The 21850-nt window shown below is 44.0% G+C and overlaps 1 protein-coding gene and 1 long non-coding RNA gene across 12 annotated transcripts in view; one reads left to right on the forward strand and one right to left on the reverse strand.

Moving 5' to 3' along the window:
* Positions 1–426: 426 nt before the first annotated feature.
* PLAGL1 (PLAG1 like zinc finger 1) overlaps positions 427–21850 on the reverse strand; it is a 56288-nt gene continuing 34864 nt past the window's right edge. For 5 of the 11 annotated variants that reach the window (XM_027551755.1, XM_027551752.1, XM_027551757.1 and 2 more), the window contains 2 exons: positions 6329–6809; positions 427–2794 (listed from right to left, as the gene is read on the reverse strand). In XM_027551755.1, coding sequence (XP_027407556.1) covers positions 1567–2794; positions 6329–6480 — 1380 coding nt within the window. In that variant the 5' untranslated portion in view covers positions 6481–6809 and the 3' untranslated portion in view covers positions 427–1566. Of the gene's footprint in view, positions 2795–6328; positions 6810–6890; positions 6983–21850 lie in introns of those variants that run through there. The other 6 variants (XM_027551761.1, XM_027551759.1, XM_027551760.1 and 3 more) reach the window with 4 other exon arrangements.
* On the forward strand, positions 7021–8489 carry LOC113898506. Its single transcript, XR_003512670.1, has 2 exons — positions 7021–7116; positions 8310–8489. It is a non-coding gene; the product is annotated as an uncharacterized LOC113898506 (long non-coding RNA).

Consider the following 21850-nt stretch of genomic DNA (forward strand, 5'->3'; position numbering starts at 1 on the left):
ACTTTTTGAAGACATCCCAATAAGAAATAATTTATAATTTGTACTGGAAACTAATGGTAAACACCACTGTAAAACTGGATCATGGTAGCCCAGTATAGATGAAACTTCAGAAGCTAGTATTCTGACCTACACATCAGAAATAAATTACACAGCATTCTGGAAGAATTCACAATGTCATACAGTAAGTTTAGAAATAAGTTCTTTGGTCTGTGAATTTAATGAAGCATACAAGCTTCAACCTTCAACAAAATTATTGTTTTAAAAAGATAGTTTCTAACCGATCCTGAATAGAGGTCAGAATAGTTGTTTCTGTTGGGGTTGTGATGACCAGGGGGGAGCATGACGGAGCAGGCCGAGGAGCTGGAAGTGTTTTCCATCTGTGTGGAGAATGGGGAGTGTGGCTGTATATAAAAATGACTCAAGTCATTTGCTGAATCTGTACTTTATTTATTATATGTAAGATATATCTTCATATTGAAAGCCTCTAAACACAAAAGACAGAGGAGCTTTAAAAAAAGAAGGTTAGGTTTTACAGTTTAAAAACTCATTAAGATACCAAATTCCAGAGATAGATTATAGTTACATTGTAAAATGCTATATGTTTTGAATATAATATTGACTTAAATGATGAATTTTAAAATGCATTTACTTATTGGTGATTAAAAATACTTAAGCAGAGTAGTATTTTAAGCCAGACAGAGCAGAGCAAAAGAAATTCTTGCTTGATAGATAGATATATATATATACTTTAAAATTCCAGTAATATTCTTAAATTCCTGTTAAAAATATAATCAGTATTAAAGTCAGTAAAATGCTTATTTTGACTGACGCCTGGATTATTTTACCACTTAACCTGGTTACACAGTGATTTTTTTTTTTTTTCTGTCAGATATAACTGACAGTTTAATCTTTAAGATAAATGAAGTGATAACTCACATTGTAGCATCCTGTGGAAAATATTCAAACTACATTTAAAATGCTTTAAAATGAAGACGTCTATTATTCCACAAGAAATTGTTTCTGTAAAACTACAGGTTGGCTATGGCAATAGTAACTAAACTACATCCAACCCTGAAGGTAGAAAAATCCCTGAAAAGAAATACACAGCCTGGTGATAATATGCGATATAAAGATTACTTTCTTATGTTAAAAATCCTCCCATTTTGGAAAAATCCAAACCTTCCACAGTTCCCTTACTAGGCAGTGCCACATAAAGTTACTTAGCTAACATTATTATGAGCATGGCTTACGATTAAGTTGATAAACACCACTATATAGCTACATCAATATATAGCAGCCCTCTTATGGATGTCGGTTATGATAATAGTTGCAGTTCCATTGAATACTTGCTTATTAAATTTGGTACAAAGCATGAACACTCAGGACAGATTGGCACAATACATGCAGTTCAAGAACTCTCTTCTCTCAAGCCAGTCATCACTGAATAAGCCATATTCCAGTCCTGCTTCCTAAATCTTTCCTTGTATTATCATAGCTGATGTTTAAAATGCTTCTCAAAATATCTTTCAGAGTAAGAAAAGTATGCTTAAAAAAAACAAAAACCATTCATCTGAATGCATGGTGGAAATGAGGCAGGATAGCCGAACCAGTGCCAGCTGGGAAAACGTGGGGGATGGGTGGCAGGGGGAGCTGGCCCAGGCTCATAGTGCTCATGGCTAGTGAGGGGTCTTGGGGCTGCTGCCCCAGACAGCCCAGCCTATGCGGCAGAGATTCCCCAGCCCCCAGGGCAAGACCACTACTCCCAAAGGCATTCTGGGTAGCAGGAGGCAGCTGCCAGAAGCCCAACAGAGGGGAGAGGTCCAGAGAGGCAGGTAATATGTTCACAGCATCTGCAGCTAGCTCTTTGGGCAGGTTTACTTTACCTGCACCTCCCTTAGCCAGGTCAAAGCCTGCATTGAGCTTGTGAGGTGACTGAGGCTCTTGCAGAGGCAAGTCCTCAAGCAAATTGGCACTGCAAAATCCTTTAGTATCTGTTTTGAGGGGCAGGCCTGCCAGTGGGGCGTATGAGGTAGAACCAGCGCTGTACTTGTGATTCTGGAGTGGTGCCGGGGGAGAGCTGGGGGTGGCCATGGGGTGGAGAGGAGCCAGGAGCTCTGACAGCACTGATATAGGCTGGGGGGCCTGCTCCAAGGCATTGAGGGTGTGTACCTCAGCTGGCAGGCTACCTGCAAGCCCATTCTGTGTAGGGGCCCCTATCGGAAAAGGAGACAGTGGGGCAGCCTTCAGTTGGAACTGGGGAGAGAGAGCGTGGAGAGTATTCAGAAGGTCTCCAGCCTGCAGGCTCTCCTTCATCAGCTCCTGTGGGTGGGTCTTCTTGGTGTGACGCGTGAGGTGGTCTTTGCGCCCGAATCTCTGGGCACAGAACTGACACAGGAAGTCCTTGCAGCCTGTGTGGACCACCAGGTGGCGCCGCACATCCTTCCGGGTGTAGAAGCATCTGTCGCAGTGGTCGCACTGGTGCTTCTTCTCCTTGGTTCCAGTCGAGGGCTTCTCTTCGGCATGGGCTTTGAGGTGGTCGAGCAGCACCTCAGTGCTCCCCAGCTCCAGGGCACAGACCCCACAGGTGAGGTCGCCACTGCTGGCCGCGTGGAGGGCCAGGTGCCTCTTGTAGCCCAGCATGGTGTGGTACTTCTTCCCACACTCCTCGCACCCAAAGGCCATTTTGTTGGGGTCGTGCGTTTGGAGGTGGTTCTTCAGGTGGTCTTTCCGGTTGAAAGTCTTCTCACAGTAAGCACACCGGTGAGATTTCTGGGGTGAATGTGTAGCCATATGCCTAGGGACAGATGGAAAAAATGCACAACAGACACAGTTTTTTTAAGAGCCAAAGAAACATATAGAAACAATATTAAAATGTTAGTAGTTTTCTCCAGGTGGTGGTATATACATTTTAGTTGTTAAAATACTTTTCTGTGTTTTCCAGATTTCTACACATAAACTTTATAATAAAAGAACAGTACTACATGATGCGATGCAGCCGCCACACCTGTAAAGAACATGCATTGAGAACGGATTTCCTCATCTATACACAGATTTCTAAACACAAGTATATACAAGTATTTTAAAATATATGATCATGAAGAAATAGTTTCAGGAAGGGTTTAAATGACTATTCTATACTCTTAAAATTTCTAAATTTCCAAAAATGATCCAGTTTGCCTTCTACACAGAACTCTACAGCGCCCCCCCCACCCCCACCCCACTGTTACTGTTTCTAGTACAATCTCTGCTTTATCTTGATAGAAAGTTCAGGCCTTAGACATAATGCTAAAAAGACTATCCTTAACGTCAGAGACAGTGTCTATTATGTATTATGGACCCAGAATGGCAACCCCACCACGTGTTCTCTGAGCTTCACCCACATGCCTCCCAGGAGAACGTTACAGTGAGGTCTTAAGTTTCTGCTATTTAATACCTTCCAGTGAGCTCTCATGTCAGATGCATGAAGCCCCTGTCTCCATTTCTTTAAGAGCCCCCTTAGACGCTTCCAACTCACTTCCTAAAGGTCACTGGTAATTTCACTGGCAAAACTCAGAAGGACTTTCTCTAGAAGCACCAAGCTGCTGCCCCTGGACACAGAGAGGGAACCAGACACCAACTGCGCACAAACAATGCTGAGCAACAGGGGCCAGCGCAATAGCTCTTTGGGGTCTGAGGTGATGCTGGTCTCTCTGAGTTCCAAGACATTCACAGGTTGCAGAAAGGGTTTCTCAAGCTGGCTAGAGGGCAAATAACAAACTCGGCATTTAAACAATTTTCTCTCTGGGCCAGCACTAGCGTTCAGGAACCTAAAGTTCTGTGATAGATCTTGCCCCTCCTTTTTCCTCTGTGGAGGATTGTTATCTGATTAGCTCTCATTTATCAGCCATGTGTAGATCAATGCCAAGTGAGCAGCTCTGGACCTCGTATTTCCTGTCCTGCTCCTGTCCTGTGAGAAAGGTTCAGGGGGACACAAGTCACACCTGAGCAGTAATACCACTTGTCACATTACATCCCACGAGCTTCCAACCCCTGTTTTTTTTTACTTTTCCCTTTGCCTGGCATCCAGTTCTTCTCCATGTAATTTACTCCTCACTTGCTCACGAAACAATCCCAGTCTAGAACATGACCACCTTAGAGCTAGAATGACTGCCACGTCTTGCTGCCCTCCCTAACTTCTCTTCTCACCTCACAGCCCAGGAAACCACCACTTCCGGTCTGTCCTGTAGTTTCCAAACCACCACCATCTTTGGGTGTCACCTGGGCCACGTCAATGAGCTTAGAATGCTTCCAGGTTAACTGCTGACCCTGGGACTTCCATCTGCCTTGCCAAATCGTCTGTTCCTGCCTTTGGCTGTCTAACTGCTTTCATCCTTCGCTGTATTAGGTCCCATGTGCTCTTTTCTAGTTAAGCAAGTCAGTTACTTTCTTCTTCAACCTTTGATTATGAAATGGAACTTTTATGTGGCAACTGAGACACAGGATGGAACGCTACATTTTTTTTTTTTAAGGCATCCTGCCCTCTTCCCTCCCTTTATTAGATCACTGCTTCAGGCCAGAGGGGCAAGACATGCTGGTGGCTATGGAAGGGAAGGCCATCCTTGCAGAAAGTACACTGCTTCCCTTTTTTGCCTCTCTTCACACCCTTAGCTGAAGAAGTTGTTTCCCTTGCTCAGAACTACCAGCTCCTAAATATTGCTTAAGACATCTCCTTCAGTGCGGTTTACCACAGTAATCCCACCTAATTCCTGTCATTCCAGTAATCTGTCGGCGCCACTGTCTGTTCCAAATATTTATCTCCTATATGTATTTTGGTCTTTACCCACAGTTATAATATCCTCACTGTGGCTTAACTGCAGCTAACCCTGCCTTTGGTGTTCGGGTAAGGATAATTACTGTGTACACGTAAGAAGCATGCTGCAAAACAGGAAGCCTTTGCAACAAAACTGGTGGATACAGTAGGCACTCAATACTTATATTTATGGCAACTAGAGATTGGCCGATGTACAGAACACATTTGAATTTTAAGCACTCGTAGGCTTATTTGAGCAAATCAGCTTATCAATGATCTATAACAGGGCTATTCATAAGGGCCAGGAACATAACATAACTTCTTTCTCTCTCTAACTCTCCCCAGTGCCTTCCACCAGGAGCACTCCCAAATTTGATCATAAGGTGGCCCGTGCTCATAGCATACTCAGATGGAAATTGTCTCTCACTCAATTCTCACCTTCACTTATGCACTTAATCTGCTGGTCTGAAAGTTACAGTTCATTACATGAAGACTAGAGGCCAAAGATGCATTTCCCTTAAGCAGGTATCCAGACAGGCATGCGTTCATGGGAGCTCTGTGTGTACAGCTCTGAGTGTACGGCACACACAGCACACGCACAGCATTCACTGTCGATCAGCCTACCGTGCAACATACTCATTATGAGTGTATTTTGAGTACTGTCTTTCTATGATATAAAAATCCTTTACAGGCAGAAACTACATCTCATATACCATTTCTCTCATGGAAGTACGACGATCAAGAAATAATTCAGACTAAACGTTACTATTTTTAAAAAAGGACCTATCTCCACAAAGTAGTTTTTACCCTTTGTTGAATCCTTCCCTTCCATCCTCACTCCATATTTCATATCTGGACTGTTACAACAGATTGTACATCAATCTACTTGCTTCTTCCCTCTTCTCCAAATTACTGCCAGAGCCATCTTTCTAACATCCTGATCAAATCATGTTGTTCAGTTCCTACACTCCTCAGAAGAAAACAAGCCTTTTAGGACAGTAGACACGGCCTGTTCTGAGCGGCTACCCTCTTGCCTCGAGGTTGGGCCTCACCCCGATCCTCTTCCAGCACGCCCCTCTATCCACATGTGCTTCCAGGCCATGGCTTAGGGCTTTCCCAGAACCTCCTCTCTGTCCACCTCCCATTCGTTCTTCTTATCACAGCTAAAGACCACCACTCTGACGAGCCTCCCCAGGTCTCACCAAGCAGTGGAGAACAACTTCCACCACTTCCACAGCTCTGTGATTAAAGCCCTTGGATTACATTTTAATGGTGTTTCCATGACTATCTCCCCAGCCATAGGTCTTCTCATCTTTCTGTTCTTAGGCCTGGCCTATTGTAGGCACACAAGACATACTTGTTGAAAAAGTGAACTGAACACCGCAGAGCACAACTGTCGTATAGAAACTATAGTAATCGCTGGAGATACAGCCTTAAAGGCTAAAGGGCATCCGCTTTCCCTGCAGTGTTCGGTCTGAGGGCTAGCAAAGCCTTTGAAAGGTATGTGGAAAAGCACATACCTTTTCTGAAGCCTCTCACCTCATTAATTTATATCTGGAAATGAAGGCTTTGCCACAGTCTGGCTGCAAGCACTTGTAAGGTCGCTCCCTGGAGTGGGAATAACTGTGGATAGTGAACTTCTCCAGGGTGAGGAACATCTTGCCACATAACTGGCAGGGGTAGGTAGCCATGGGTTTTGTCTCTCACACTTTCCTTTTCAGATGCGCTGACCAAATGCTGTGCCATTTAAGTGCAAATAGAAGGACGGGACTGTGCTGAGCACATCAGCAGAGCCCCAGCAGCCAACCGCCAGGCCCAGGGGGAGGCAGCGTTGTGGTCCCCGACCTGGATCTACCCAGACATGGGCCTCTCGGTTACCACTATCTCTGCTTTCTGCATCCTACATCCCAGTTTCCACGAGGTCTCAGGCTGAGAGGAGCAAGTCTGAGGCACAGATGATGTTCCCGAGCAGAAAGGCAGACTGCATCACTAGAGCTGGGGCACGTCCTGGGTCACCAGACTGTGGAGAGAAGAGGAACAGTTTCTGCGCATTAGCCGTCGGCAAACCACGCTTCTCGTCCACCCGTTCAGCATCGACTACCTGGACTCAACGTGTTCCTTTAAATGGCTCTAATGTGGCACACCTCTCCATCTTCCCCTGTGCTTTAACAGGTCCTTCTGCATATGGATGCACCTGTCTGTGCTTCTTCAAAGTGGCAGGAGTCAACTGCATAGTGTTCAGATGGCGGATGAAGCACACTTTCCCTTGTGATAGAGACAGCTATTTCCACAGACTTGGTATCATCTACTTCAAGCCATGATTTCAGGTCAGTATGAAGTTCAGTCTGCCAATTCAAAGGGGGAAAATAAAACACACACACACACCCCCAAGTGTGCTTGAGTGTCTTACTGGTACAGAAAAGAGAAGCATCCTTGCTTATTCAAACCACTGGCTATTTCTCGTCACTCACTGTTGGCAGAACATTAGTTGTTTATCACACCTGTTTAAACTTCCAGGGGATGAGACGAAATCATTTGTATATATCTAAGTTGATTTGTTTGTGAGGTTACCGTGCAGAAGGACTCAAGTCTACGGCGTAAACAAAGTGAGAACAGAGCTAGTTTCATTCACTGAGGTGTTGCCTTTGAAGGGGAGACGAGATTCACACAAAGACAAGAGTGATGACGGCTGGGGCACAGCTCAGCACATTCTGGTATGCAGGCACCATCTTCCAGGAAACCGTCCACTCCTCTTTTTCCCTTTAGTCTGTGGGAACACTTCCTCATTCCCCAGCCCTGCCCGGCAGGGGTGGCGGGCGGGGGGAGCTACCTGCTGGAAGGCCACTCCTAGGAGACGGGCTTGCCGCCTTAGCCTGTCTGCAATCCCAGTTCTTACCATCCTTGCAACCCAGGCAGATCACCCAAGTCCAGGCTTTTCTTTTTCTGCCAACAGACCCATCACTTGGGAGCCTTAAGAGTCCAAAACAGCAACATGAACACAGCATCAACAACAACACAGGAAAAGCCTGGCGACCTAGAACCCCGTGCTATTCTAGCGAAAGAGAATTCTCACGCAACGGATGTTAACCTTTCAAGTGCCGATACTTAAAAAAAAAGCATACTGTCTGCTAACATTAAACACACTGGAGTAATGTCTGCACACAGGCCAGCCTTTTCTGAACTTTGTCAAGTGAGCAGGGCATGTGTGTGAACCTGACCAATCTCGGCAGGCCTTCGAGGCGTCTAGTCCCTGCAGTCATTCATTTATTGCCAACTCTTTTAGAGCTGCTCTTTACTGTTCAGTTAATTTTTACTTACCTCTGGAGTTATTTTCAGATCAGAAAGCTGGAGTCTAGCTAGATGAAGTTTTACTACAGTAAAAGTTTACTATAGTAAAAAGTTCAAGCATCTTTATATCAGCACGTAGACAAACACACATTCCTTTTCTAAGGGGCAAAAACTGCAGGCACCTTTTCGTATTCCTCATCAACTAGCTCAGATGTTTTTCATGTCTGGTCAGAGTTCACAAGGAGCCGACACCGGGCAGATACCCCTCGCTGTCCTGCCCCACCTGCCTGGAACCTTCAGAGCTGACGTGTGCACTTTGACCTGAAGCTTCAAGCACTGATCCAAAGCTGGGGACACCGGCGTTCTCAGCCAGCACCTTGGCACCAAGCCTCCTTTCTAATGGCAGCACACAGAGACTCCTCTGGGACCAAGTATGATCTGAACTGAACCCCTGTCCCGGCCCCGTCCAAGCCCCTCTCCTCCAACTCCCCGTTCCCTCACCGTGCGCTAGTTCACCCCATGGCCCAGCCTCCAGGCATCCCAAGCACCCTGGCCACAGACAAAGTAATTCCTTCCAGGAATTCTATCCTGTGTGGCCGAGTTTCTGCTGCCAGGATTCATGGTGTGTCCTACTTCTCCATCCAGCCTGAGTCTGGCCATAACACTGGCCCAGCCATAAAAGGCACAGAATTTATCATCATCATTAAATATACTCATTCATTTGAGATTGCTGTGTTTTCCAGGTCTATTTTAAGAGATTAAAATGTATACACAATATGAAGCTTGAAATTCATTTTTTTTTTCTTGTTCTCTTTATAGCTGAACTCAAAATAGCATTAGTCACGTAAGAGAAGGAGCTGGTCTGGTGGTGAGATTTTATATTTTCTCATCTACACTAACCCTCTGCATATATACTCTAAAGTGATTCTCCCCAACTCCTGCATTTATGAGAAATGACCAGTGTCCAACAGAACTTTCTGTGATGGAAATGAATGGCTACTGAACACTCAAATGTGATGCTGAGAAACTGACGTTGTCATTTAAGTACCCACACAAAGCTAGTGGCTGCTGTGCTGGAAAACGGGAGCCACAAGGGGTGAAGGTGAAGCTGACACTTTCCTCAGACACAACTAGGCTCTGATTTGCCCTCATGCATTCCTCTGAAGCACAGAAAGTGTATATCCAGCTCCAGTCATTTATGAATATAGTAGACAGACTCCCTGGTTCAAATTCCAGCTCATCCATTTGTTAGCGCCTAAGTTTCAGCTTCCTCATTTGTAATATTTACACGATGCATGTAAATGAGCCAGGGGGACAACCAACTGAAGCAAGATGAATCTTGAAAGCACTCTGTAATCTAAAAACACACCATACAAATATAGGGTAGTATTTATAAACACTGGGATTAAAAGTAGAAACCATCAGCTGCAAACTGGCACACAGTTTGAACCACTCAGCTATGGATGTAATGGAAAAGAGACACACGTCCTCTCCCCACATATACTTTATCATCCGTTACTCATAGTTGGAGGAGCCAGAAGCCGTGCTCAAGACACACAGGACGTATGAAGTTGCAAGTAGAAAGTTGCCTGAGGTCTTTGTTTCTCAACAGATACCAATGTCTGCTCACCAACACACCAAGAATAAAAAGGAAAAATCAGATTTTTTCAATTAAAGAAAAAGTACCTGCCCATTAGCATTGAATAAAGCTTCCCAAATCCACCTTCTAAATTCAAAAGTCCAACAAGTTGTAGACGTCACTACACTTCCCTCGGACCTTCAAAGATGGTTGGGTGTACAATCAAGGCATTTTAGACATGACTATACTGTATTTAAATGTGAGACATTTCCTCCAACTCTTCCCCTGTTAAACTTGCAGAGAACAACATAACATTAAGTCACATAAACATTTTTACACTTATTTAACTTATTGCATTAATGTCTTTGCCCAAGACTTTTCTTAGCTTTTTGAGTTTTAGGTCTCTGTGTTAAATACACCCAGTCCAACCCTACGTGCAAAATTGGTCCTCAAACGTTGAACTCAATTACTTTATTACAGTAAGCATTCCTTAGTTTCTTCAGGAAGGCTTTTTATTAAATGATGTATTCAAATTCACTAGTAGTTATAACATTTCATTCACCATAACTGTGTAATTCATTAATATGGATCTTCAAATATAAATACTTGCACTGTTTTCATGATATAATCACAAACTTCTATAAACATAGCCTTTCTCAGCAGATTATAAATTCACTGTGGCTGAGGATCAAAGCTCAGCTATTTTTAAAAAATAAGCTGTGTGGATAATACAACATCTCCCATCACCATGTACTTGATCAGTACTGGCTGGCTGCTGCCGATTCCAATCTTTCCTTGAAACCTGATGAGCTCTGGCCACACCCTTGAAACAGACTTGTGATGAACTTTCTATTATTTGGCCAACTGCCAACAATCCTAAACAGAGAACTAACAAAGGGATGGTCCCAATGATCATCAGTCTGCCCTGTGACCTGACATACAGATTGAATTTGAGTCTTAAATATGGTAATATTTCAGCACCTGTCACCCTGGAAAGAGAGTAAGTCTTCCCCCAAAACAACTCAGGACATAATTTGCAATCCCCTTGATTCTAAAAATACTGAGTGAGTGATACAGATCTGCCCGTATGCCAAAGAAGGCTTGTGCCATCTGCTTCATTCTGTTCGTGCTGATTATTTTGGGGATGAGAGAGGATCAGATTGGAATAAGAACATATATATATGGCAACAGCCAGGAAGGACTGTGTTCCCTGAGGGCTGGTGGTATACGGCGGTGGAGGGAGAGGTCAGAGCACAAGTGGAGTTCCAGGACGTCCCCAGTGCTGCGTAACACAATCAGCTAATGGGGGACAAATGTTTTACAACATTCTTAAAATAAACTATGACTTCTGGCTTCTATTTCCATTGTCCCCAGTGACACAATGCAAGGCCCATTTCTGGGAGGAAATTGAATTTCCATTTTTAGTCTTCCAACATGGGTACTCTTAAGTTTTTTTTTTTTTTTTTGACTCCATTCATCACTACTCCTTGTGGATAAGAAGGTTCTATTCTAAACATTTCTTTTCCACTCATACTCCTGAAACCTAGGATGGCTTTTATATAAATGTGTTAAGGTCAGTTTTAAAAGTTCTGTTTCTTCTTATACTCACACAATATGAAACAGCCAATCGTGGAGTAGGGCAGGTGGAAATTCCCTGTTTATTTGGCTCCAGGAGGCTTCTAGAGAGGTGCTGCCCTCCATATTTGAAGGACTCTAGTAGCAAGTCTCTACCATGAAAAAGCCATCCAGAAACATCAACAGGAGGAAGAAGAGTCTCAGAACCTCCAGGTGGCTGCTGCTGCTAATTTTCTATTATGCACGAGCACTGTGACATGTGATAGGTCTTGTACCTGAGCAAGTAGATGCCAGAAGAGTTGGGGCTCATTACATGTCTAATCAGTAAAGGGGAGCTCCCAGGGCTGGACTCATAACTTGGCTGAGGATTATAGATGCGAGGCCTGTTGAGTCCCCTACCAGATGGCTGTGGCTGGGTTTTCAGCCTTCACTTAGAACAGAGGTTTTTAAGTGGGGTCCATGGCAGAGTTTCCAGGGCCCATGACTGAATTCTCCAAAATTCTGTGGAAAATTTGGAGGCATATGTATTGCAGTTCTTGCAAGGAGAGGGACCACAGCTATCTTCAGATTTTCTAAGGGATTCTAGATTTAAACAGATTAAAGGACACTGACTTAGATGACAAGAGAGAAAAATCCCTCTTTGTGCCATCAGTTCAGTTTGACTCTTCACAAAGTCACTGACAATTCCTAAGCCACAGGCCATATATTTTATGCCTCAATCACTGCATTTTATCAGGTGAAGGTTAAAAAAAAGGAGGTGAGGGAAGAGCACTACAATAATGTTCTTTGGAAATTCAAGCAATAAACAATTTGTACAAATTTCATTTCAAATAGGGGTACAGATGATAATATAATAGGTCCTATCATGTAAGACAGGCCTACCTTTTGACTAGAGGGCAGAATGCCTTCCAAATCACAGGGATTCATTTGTCAGCATCTTTAAAAATCTTTTACTAAAGTGTGTATGCGTGAGCACATCCTCAATAAAGTACTAACAGACCATCATTAAAATCCACAACACCTGAGTTGACATACCACTTGGAAGAAGCTTCCTGGGTAGGTTGCATTCTAGGTTGGACCCTCAAAGCCTGTCACCCCACCACGTCTGCAGACGTCTGCCCCACAGTGGCCAAAAGGCAACTGAGGCTGCAGATCAACCCACTGGCTATTTGCTTAACATGCTCAACATCACTCATGCTTCTGTCTTTTCCACACCATGCCCCTTCCTGGACTGTCCTGCCACCCAGGATCTACCTGGCCAACTCCTGCTTCCCTCGTCATTCCCGGGCAGAGGAATGAGCATCTCTTCCACATGGTGAGATGGTGAAATGGGGAGACCACTAAGGAAGCGATTACCAAAGTCCAGGTGAGCCCACAGGGAATTCGGGCTAAGGGGGCCATGGTGGAGGTGCTGAGCATGGAAAACCCAGGCTCAGAAGGGAGGACTGGTTTGGTGAGAAACTACTTCCACAGAGGGTTCCTCTGTGTTCCCTCCAGAACTATTCAATGCCGGGTACACATATCCACTTTAAACGTGTGAGACAATCTGCTCTTGGTGGCGGGAGGCACTGGCTCTTGCCCCCTTCCACCCCTGCCTGTGCTGCTGTGGGGAGTGCCACGCACAACGAGGCCCCACCTCCCCGGCCTGCCAAGCCATCAGCTTTGCTGCCTACTGACTCTTTTAAACTGTCACCTGGAGAGACTTCATTTTGTTAACCTGTGACTAAGCTCTTATTTTCTTAGAAATGAGGCCTAAAATAAGCCAGAAGGCTGAAGTGAATTGTTTATCTCATATTTAGAGAGAAAATTATACTGCAGCTTCAGAACATCAAATCTACACACTAAGAAAAATATGAAAAAGGACAGGGTGCTAACCTTCTAGTCACAAGTAATGGTAATAATGTCAAGTTAAAGATGGTAAACCGAATTAAAGTATGCAGCCTCAGTCTCTCCTGAAACTCTATTAAAACAGTATTAATGAAAGTGTCTAATGGTGCATGATGTCTATCGTCTTTGTGAATTGTACTTTTTATCATTAAAAATATCCATCTTTGTTTCACTTAAAATAAATTAATTAAAAAAATAGTATAAATGAGATTTTTTTCCCGCAAAAAACACAGCCTAAGATAACAGGAAAGGAGAAAAGAGCAACAACATTTTGGAAAGTAGGTAAACAAGCAGGAACTGATTTAGCTGTCCCAAGAAAGCTGAATTCTAAGGCAGTGATGAAAAGCTATGAAGCAACCATCAAAGGCTCAAATTTAGGCACTAGGAACTTCTGGAAGTGGGGATGCATGTGGGCATAGAAACAGAAAGAGTGGTTTCAAGTCTGGCAGTGCATTCAGCGCTCTGACCCCCTCCCGACAGAGGGTATGAGAAGTGGGTACTGTGCTGAAACAGGGTGAATTAAGTGGACGTCTGCATACTTCCCCTATTTGGCGATCAGAACAATGGCAGCCAGGCCTATTATACTCTCCAAGACAGGAGACTGAAAGAGTCTTCTCTGGGAAAGCTGACTGGCCCAAGAGAAAAGAGCTCACGACAAGGACAAATGGCAGTCCTGAAGGGTTTACCCGTATTACCCGACAACGAAGCCCTTGTTGACAAAGCCTATCTACGTACACAAAGCTCCCATCAGCTTTTTTATGGCTCCACTCACAAGTCAGGCAGCTGAGGATCACCAGAAATCAGAAGCAAGCACCTACTAGGAAAAAGCGACACAGAACAAACAGAAGAAAGCAGCTAGGTTAAAGAAGAAGAAGAAAAGGACTGTATGGAGAAAAAAGAAAACTTTAGAAACAACTAGCATTAATATTCTAGAGAGAATCAAGAGATCCCTAAATGAAGAACAGGATTTTAAAAAAGAAAACAACAAACAATAACAAGAAGGGCAGTGACAACTGCAAGACCCCAGGGGCGGGGGTAGGCATTTGAGTCAGACTTGCTGGGGGAACACCTGAGAATCTGCCCTTCGAATAAACCCCCGAGGACTCTAAGGCACCTTAGAGGTGTGCCACTGTGGCCTCTTCTGACGGTACCTGCTATTTCTACATCTTTGTTAGTTCTAGTGCTCACCTAGTGATTAGCACCATGAAACAACCTTTTACAATACAGCTAATACAACCCAGAGACTGACTAAGAGTAAAATTATCCATAGCTTGAATGGTTAAAATATATATCATTAGACTAAGAAGCAGGAAAGAAGAGATAATTTTTAAGTTAATGAAACAGTTAGCATCTTTGCTATGTGAATAAGGTGCCTATCTATCACCATTTCTTGTTAAAGATTTGTATTAGAAGTTGTGGTTCATACGATAAAGCAATAAAAAGACAACACTGGGATAGAATAAACATTTCGCTATTTACAGATGACTATCTATACAGAAAACCCCAAAGAATCCACACAGAGAATGTGAGAATTAGGAATTCTGACAAGGTATTTGGTTACAAAAGTCAAAATACAAAATCAATTGCATTTCTAAATGCCAGCAAACAGAATATAATTTAAAATTAATTAGCCACAAAGCAAAGATATCTAAAGTAAGTCTAACCAAAGATAAAATAGTTATGGAGAAACTATAAAATTCTACTGAAAGACATAAAAGAAAACCTAAATAAATTGAGAAACATACCATGTTCATGAATAGAGAAATACAGATAGTATTATTGTAATATTCAGTTACCTATTTATCTTCATATTAATATACTGATTCAGTGAAGTTCTAATAAAAATTCAACAAGGTTCTTTGTTGGAACTTGACAAGATTGTTCTAAACTTTTATACTGAGGAGGAAAAATCAACAGTATCAAGACTTTCCCCATTCGACTGGATCATACTCATCATCCTATAAACTGATCACAGAGGAAATGGTGAAAGATAACAGATAAAAACATTTTTAAAAAAGCTACAGTAATTAAGGCAGTATGATATAGGCCTAGGATTAGACAAGTGGACCAATGCAAGTAGAATGAATAGCCTAGAAACAGATCCCCTTTTGTACAGAAACTTAATATACAACAGGGCTGGCACTGCAATCACTGGGGAAGCACGGACTACTTAATAATTGGTTATCCATAAGGAAACTGGATTCCTACATACATCTATATAAAATTAATCCCAGAAAGATTACAGACTTCATATTTAAAACAAAACTTAAACCTTCAGGCAAGAAAAAATAAAAAGGTATTTCACAGAGAAACTCAAATAGTCAATAAAACAAATGAAAATATGTACAATTTTATCCAGGTTTCATCTCTTGTTCCATCATTAAAATAATTTCCCTTATATATTTTATTCTTTGGGTCTTCCCTCTTCTTGACTGGCAAAACTTCAATCCTGAGTAATTTAATCTGGGACCAGCTCTACCCTACCCCGGCACACCTTATGCCTCTGTTTCCTGCCTTTCTTTCTTTTCTTGTGTCATGCACTTATCACATCTGACATTTTTTGTTTTATTTCTTAACCCACACACCCCAATTAGACTGGCAAAAACCAGAAAGTCAGGCAAAACCAAGTAATGCCCAGTGGAAGGGAAAGAGACAACACCCAGGACTGGAGTGAGGCTTTTTGCATTCGAAGATGCTCTTTTCCTTAGGAATTAAGATATGATGCAATTAAACTGCTCTATAAAGACTCACACATGAAAAAAAGTGAAAACAATCATTGAAACTCAGAATGGATAATAATTTATCCAGATTTCATCTATTGGTCCACCATTAGAATAATTTCCCTTATACATTTACCCTATGACTATTGATGGAATAACTTCTCTTACTTGGGGGATGAGGAGAGGTTTCACGGAGAAGCCAAAATTTAAGCTGAGCCAGCAACTTTACCTGGTATTCAAGGGGGGAGTGGTCTATTTCAGGCCAAGGGAATGAATCAACACAAGGTACGTGAAAGTAACTACTTCAGCGTGACTAGAAATGAATGTAAACATGCAGGCACCAGGGACAAACAGGCTGGACAGACAGAGACCAAATCATGAAGTGTTAGTGATGTACTTGCTCTGTTGCACTGGGAGAAGGAGGGCTTTTCTGCTGTAATATTTTAGCAGACTGACTAACCTATGCAGTCAAGGGTAGCCACTAACTCCAGGTTTATGTGGAGGTAAGAGTGAGAGGGGTAGAGAGAGAAGTAGTAGAAACAAGTAGAAGAATGCCAATGAGACACTGTCGCAACAGGAATAGGAGGCGTGATGGGAAAGGCATAAATGGCACAAGAATCTACACCTCCGAGAGCTACAAAAACCAACAGGAGCCAAACTGAAAGGGGCAGGGAATGCCAGGACTCATGGGACAACAGGAACCTATTCTAGTCGGCCCCCTTATCCACAGGAGATACGTTCAAGACCCTCAGTAGATGCCTGAGCCCACTACCAAACCTTATGTTTTTTCCTATACATACCTATGACAAAGCTTGATTTAGAAATTAGGCACAACTAGGAATTAACAACAATGGTAAAATGGAACCATTATAACAAAACACTGTACTCAAAGTTGCATGAATGGGGTTCCCCTCTCTTTCAAAATATTTTCCCCAAAATATCTTATTGTACAAATAAAATGTCTTTTTCTAAGCACTTATGAACCGCAGCCATAATGTTTGTGGTTTGAGGTGCAACAGCAAAACTAGCACAAGTTTTTTTCCTTCCTCCCAATTTCAGATAGAAGATTCCATCTTAACAACCTAAACATATGATTTTTCTCTTTATGAAGTTATAAGTTTCATCTTTCCACTTAAAGGAAGCACTTCATGGCTTCTTGTTGGCTCATCCAAATTGCCAGCATCATCACTTCTGCGCTTATTAAGTCAAACGAGGGCTACCTGAACACAGGTAACTCTGTGATACGCACAGGCAGTCTGATAACTGAGCTGGCAACTAATGACCACTAGGCAGGGTATGCTGGGAGAAAGAAAGATTCACGTTCTGGGTAGGATGAACACACTGGTACGACCACTTCACCATGCTACTCAGAATGGTGTGCAATTTAAAACTGATGGATTACTTATTTCAGAATCTTCCATTTTCAGACCAAGGTTGACTATGGGTAACTGAAATCATGGAAAAGGAAATCTCAGACAAGGAGTGACCACTGTAGTCAAATAAGATTTTAGAAAAGTTTAAAGGAAAGAGGGGGAGAGTGATGGTGGAGAGGGAAAGAAAGATCAAGACCCAGAAGAAAAACCTAGCAAAACCAGGAATTTGGAGTTTGGTTTTAGCTGTGTTGAGTTTAACGGTACCTAATGGGTATGCGGGGCTTCCCTGGTGGCTTGGTGGTAAAGAACCCACCTTCCAATGCAGGCGACCCAGGTTAGATCCCTGGGTCGGGAAGATCTCCTGCAGAAGGAAATGGCAACCCACTCCAGTATTCCTGCCTGGGAAATCCCATGGACAGAGGAGCCTGGCAAGCTACAGTCCATGAGGTCACAAAGAGTCGGATACAGCTGAATGATTAAACAGCAGCAATGGGTACTCAGGCCAGCAAGGAGATCTCCAGCACGGAGGAGGTGCTGAGGTTATCTTCCAACTAAGGAACAGCGAGCGGTACCCGTGGCTGCAGGGAAGTGGATACTACTCTGAGTCTGGCTTCTATTATAAACTACCCTGGGCTCTGCGTGGGTGTCCACTGTCTCACATGCTCAACCTTGATCATCCGTGTTGGTCTTCCCCGGAGCGGTTTGGCATGTACAGTGGGGTGTCCTGGGGGTAGGGTGGGGTTTGTTTTCTCTGCAACAGGCTGCAGCTAGACTGATCCCCCTTAAGAGATGTACTCTGCACTGTGGAGCCTGAGGGAAGCAGGCTTGTGGGGGCATGTAATTCTCGGAGGCTTCAAGAACAGAAGCCTTTTTGCCTTTAAATTCATTCCCTCAGTTCCTCTTAGGTAAGACAGTGCAGTGACAAGTCCATGGTGATAAAAAGAAGCAAAATGAGAATTCAGCCTGCATTTTAAAAAACTTGATGAGATGTTCCAAATAATTTCTAGCTGGTGATAGTACAAACCAAGACCCTAACAGCTCAAAAATCCTGTCTGGTTGCCCACTTTCTCCTACTAGAAGAGGTAGGCCTTTTTCTTTTCTTTTCTAACAGATGAGAGCCTTTTGTTGTCATGATGTGTTTAGCAGATGGAAGATAACATGTAACTGATTTAGTCAAGACTAGCCACTCTACACAAAGGTGGGGAGAGGCACAGGCAGACACAGAGAGAAAACGCCCATAGCTCTGCCTTGACTGGGAGGGGAGGAAGCACTGGAAAAAGCACAAGCCCAGGAGTGTGAGCCTCAGTGAGCTGCAGAAGACTGAGAAAAACCAAACCAGCAAGGGCAAAAGGGGACTGTTGACCGGGAGCCAGGCTCCCAGAGGTGTCACCTGAAAGCAGCCTATAAGGACCCCACTGCCTCCCGCGCCTGTACGGAGTGGAAGCAGGGGGCTTACACAGCTCAGGGCCCCCCAGACCGGGCCAAAGCACCTCGACGAGATGGTCACTCAGCTTAACATCTATGAGGCAAGGGGAGGGAAAGGAAATATCTTTACGGAGTCTGAAATCCTCCCCATGCCTCCCAGACCCACCTCTTACACGGTGTTTTTAAATATGAACATTTAGGAAGAAACAGACAAAGGTCGCCAAGCAAGCAAAATAGGTATGTGCATCCGGAGAGGGAAGCGCAAGGCCCAGGCCTGGTTCTCAAGCTGAGATGGGACGGAATGTTTCAGGAAGACTGTTAATGAACTCTAGGTAGCACGTTGGGGGAGGTGGGGGAGGGGTGGAGCGCAGACTTGAAATCCAGACAAGAGCCTCTGGTATTAGGATAAGATTTTCTAGTCATTAAAGTCAGTGGCAGGGATACTCCTTTGTGACAGCTGGAAACATATCCCCCTCCTCCCTCCCAACAAAGCTGCGACTATCCCCCTTGACGCCCTTTGGGGTGTGTTTCTATAGCTGACAGTGGCAATCTTTCCCAACTTACCTACCTAATTATCGGCCGGGTCTATGGTCCTAACACAGTGACTATTCTAGGGAAGAGAAAAGCCCAATTCCTTCCCAGGAAGTGTGTGAGAGCAAAGGCTCACGCTGAGAAAAGAAAACAAGAAAAGCTCACGAGTCACAGGGGTGATGGGAAGCCAGATTCCTGAGTTCAAATCTCTGGACGGAACCTTGAAAGTTACACAGTGTTATCAGGAAAGGATGCTCAAGACTTGAGTGGATGGTTTTGTCCTAAAACAACAGTCTCTAAATTAAAAAAATTAAAAAGGACTGAAAGTACAGAAAACAATGTGTCAGCAAAGGGCTGCTGGGGTCAAATTAGAGAGGACTCTTGTTTCTCTCTGAATATCTGTACTTTCTAAGTTTTCATAATTTTGACTACCTACGCTGGGTTTAGAGCAAACCAGGTGGAGAAACGGGAGGTCTATTTCAGGCCGAGGGAAGACCATGTGAAAGCAGAGAGGCCTGAAGCAGGACAGGGCAGTGTGGATCCCGCGGTCTAGTTTGGCTGGAAGGTGGGTGTGGGCGTAAGAAGAGGAGCAGGAGACTGGCCTATAAAGGAGGCAATGCCGCTGTGAACACACTGGGGGCGGGGGGATGGAGCTGGTGTGCCAGGCAGAGGAACCTGGGGGCCAGAGAAAGGGACGATGTTGCACGGAAACGGACAGACTGCTGTGCACAAAAAAGTGAAAAGTGATGACGGACTCCCCCCTTAGGGATAATGTATAGCACACGTAACAGTAGTGTTTGCAAAACCTAAATGGTTCCTTTTTCTTCTCCACAAGGAAGTCCTGAGACCTAATCTGATTAACTGAATAGACACAAACGTAACTGGAAGTTTTAAAAGACAATTTACAGCTTTTCCCCCCCAAACATTTTCAATGGATGAACATCCAGAACTCACCTGACCATAAATTGTGGACACAGTCAAGGGATAAAAAAGTAAAACAGCTGCAACCACACCAACGCTCACTCCCCTCCCTCCAGGAGCAGAGGGCTGCCCACCTCTGCGGCCACCTGCCTTATTTATGGGACAGAGTTACTATCCAGTGCTTGTGTGAGAACTTTCTCTTTGCCTTCCACAGCACGTCCCATAAATTCAGAGGATGCCAAGGCAATTTCACCCAGAAACACTTGGTTAGAAATATAAAAATATGTATCCCTATTCCTTTAAGATGACCCCGGTTTCTCATTTTGTCTTTGTAAGGGGATAGATATTTCCTCCCATTTCCAATTTAAAAGGAAACGAGGTTGGAGACACAAGGCGGTAACTTTTGCAAGTTACTGCACTGCCTTTTCTGAAAGGGGGAAAGGAATGTTGAGGAAATGGGGGAGAAAGCTTAAAAAGGGTGGAACACTAACAAACAGGGCCTCCTCTCCTTTTCACCTTAAGTCTTTTCTCTCCCCCATTCACAGCTTTAGGTCCTTTGTTTGTTTAACAAACCATTACAATCATAGCTGGTTCAATGGGGAGGAATGTGAACCTCTCTAAGTAGCTGTCCTGGCAATCCACATGTGTGGTCCATCCCCAGCCCAACCCGGGCGGGGCTTCAGTGCGCTGGTCTGTGCTCCTGTTGCCCCGGGGGCCAGGCACCTTCCTTACAATAAGGCCCAATTTCCCGCCACATGCTTGCTGCTCCTTCCCAGTAGCCTAGAGCGATGCCTCACTGCCCTCCCTGCCTGCCGAGCGAACTGCCCCATCCAGGCTGCCTGGGCTTTGTCCCACTCAGCTGCAGAGACACACAGGGCCTAGGCTGTTCTCCACCTCTGTCTTCGGCCCATGGACTCACCACCTAATTCTTGGCAGTCACATTCCAGGATCTAGCTGGTTATCATACAGTCTATTGCACCATGACCAGAAGATATAATGGCAAGACCTCACCTCCCCGCCCCCGCCCCACCAACTAATCAGAACTGCCTTTCTCAGTTCCCAGTAGATATGTTAGCCACGTTGGGACGGATTTCAATTTCTCGGCCAATAAATCAAAAATTATTTAGTAAGACAATTCTATTTCAAACAGAACCAAAATAACCTTTAGTAAAACAATATTACATTTCAGTTGAATTCAAAATCCTCTTATGCTCCTTTGTCTACTAATGTCCATCTAACAGCCCTGTGAGATAGGCTAGAAAGACATCTTTATCCCCACTTAATAGGTGCGGAAACTGAGGTCCAGAGACTAAAGTTCTTTGTGCATAGGTACTAAGAAAAAGATATGACAGGGAATGTACTAGACCAAGCGAAGTACCCAATGCACAGGGTTAACTTCCCTTCACGTCATGACTGCTGACAACACGGTGACAAGAGGCCTAACCCGGGTGTTTTGAACTAAGCGGAACATTCCCCACTTCCACCTTGCCGTTGGCCCCGGCTAAGCTGTCTACACAGCCTCTGACTCTGGCAGTAGCTTTTACAGCAGTATTTCCCAACAAAGCCTAGGAAGCTGGAGCTGGAGTCCCTAGGGCAACTTGTACGTGACTAGCATCTTTCTTAGGCTTATCAGTCAACATCTTCCACAGATGGGAAGCAACCTTTACACCTCTTCTTATGTACACAAGTCGGGAGTAGAGATAGGGCAGCTTTAAAGCTTTTGAACTGATGGGTTGACAGCAGAAAATTCCAGAGATTTGCA

Source organism: Bos indicus x Bos taurus, chromosome 9, assembly GCF_003369695.1.
Source record: "Bos indicus x Bos taurus breed Angus x Brahman F1 hybrid chromosome 9, Bos_hybrid_MaternalHap_v2.0, whole genome shotgun sequence".
NCBI classification, from domain to species: Eukaryota; Metazoa; Chordata; class Mammalia; order Artiodactyla; family Bovidae; genus Bos; species Bos indicus x Bos taurus.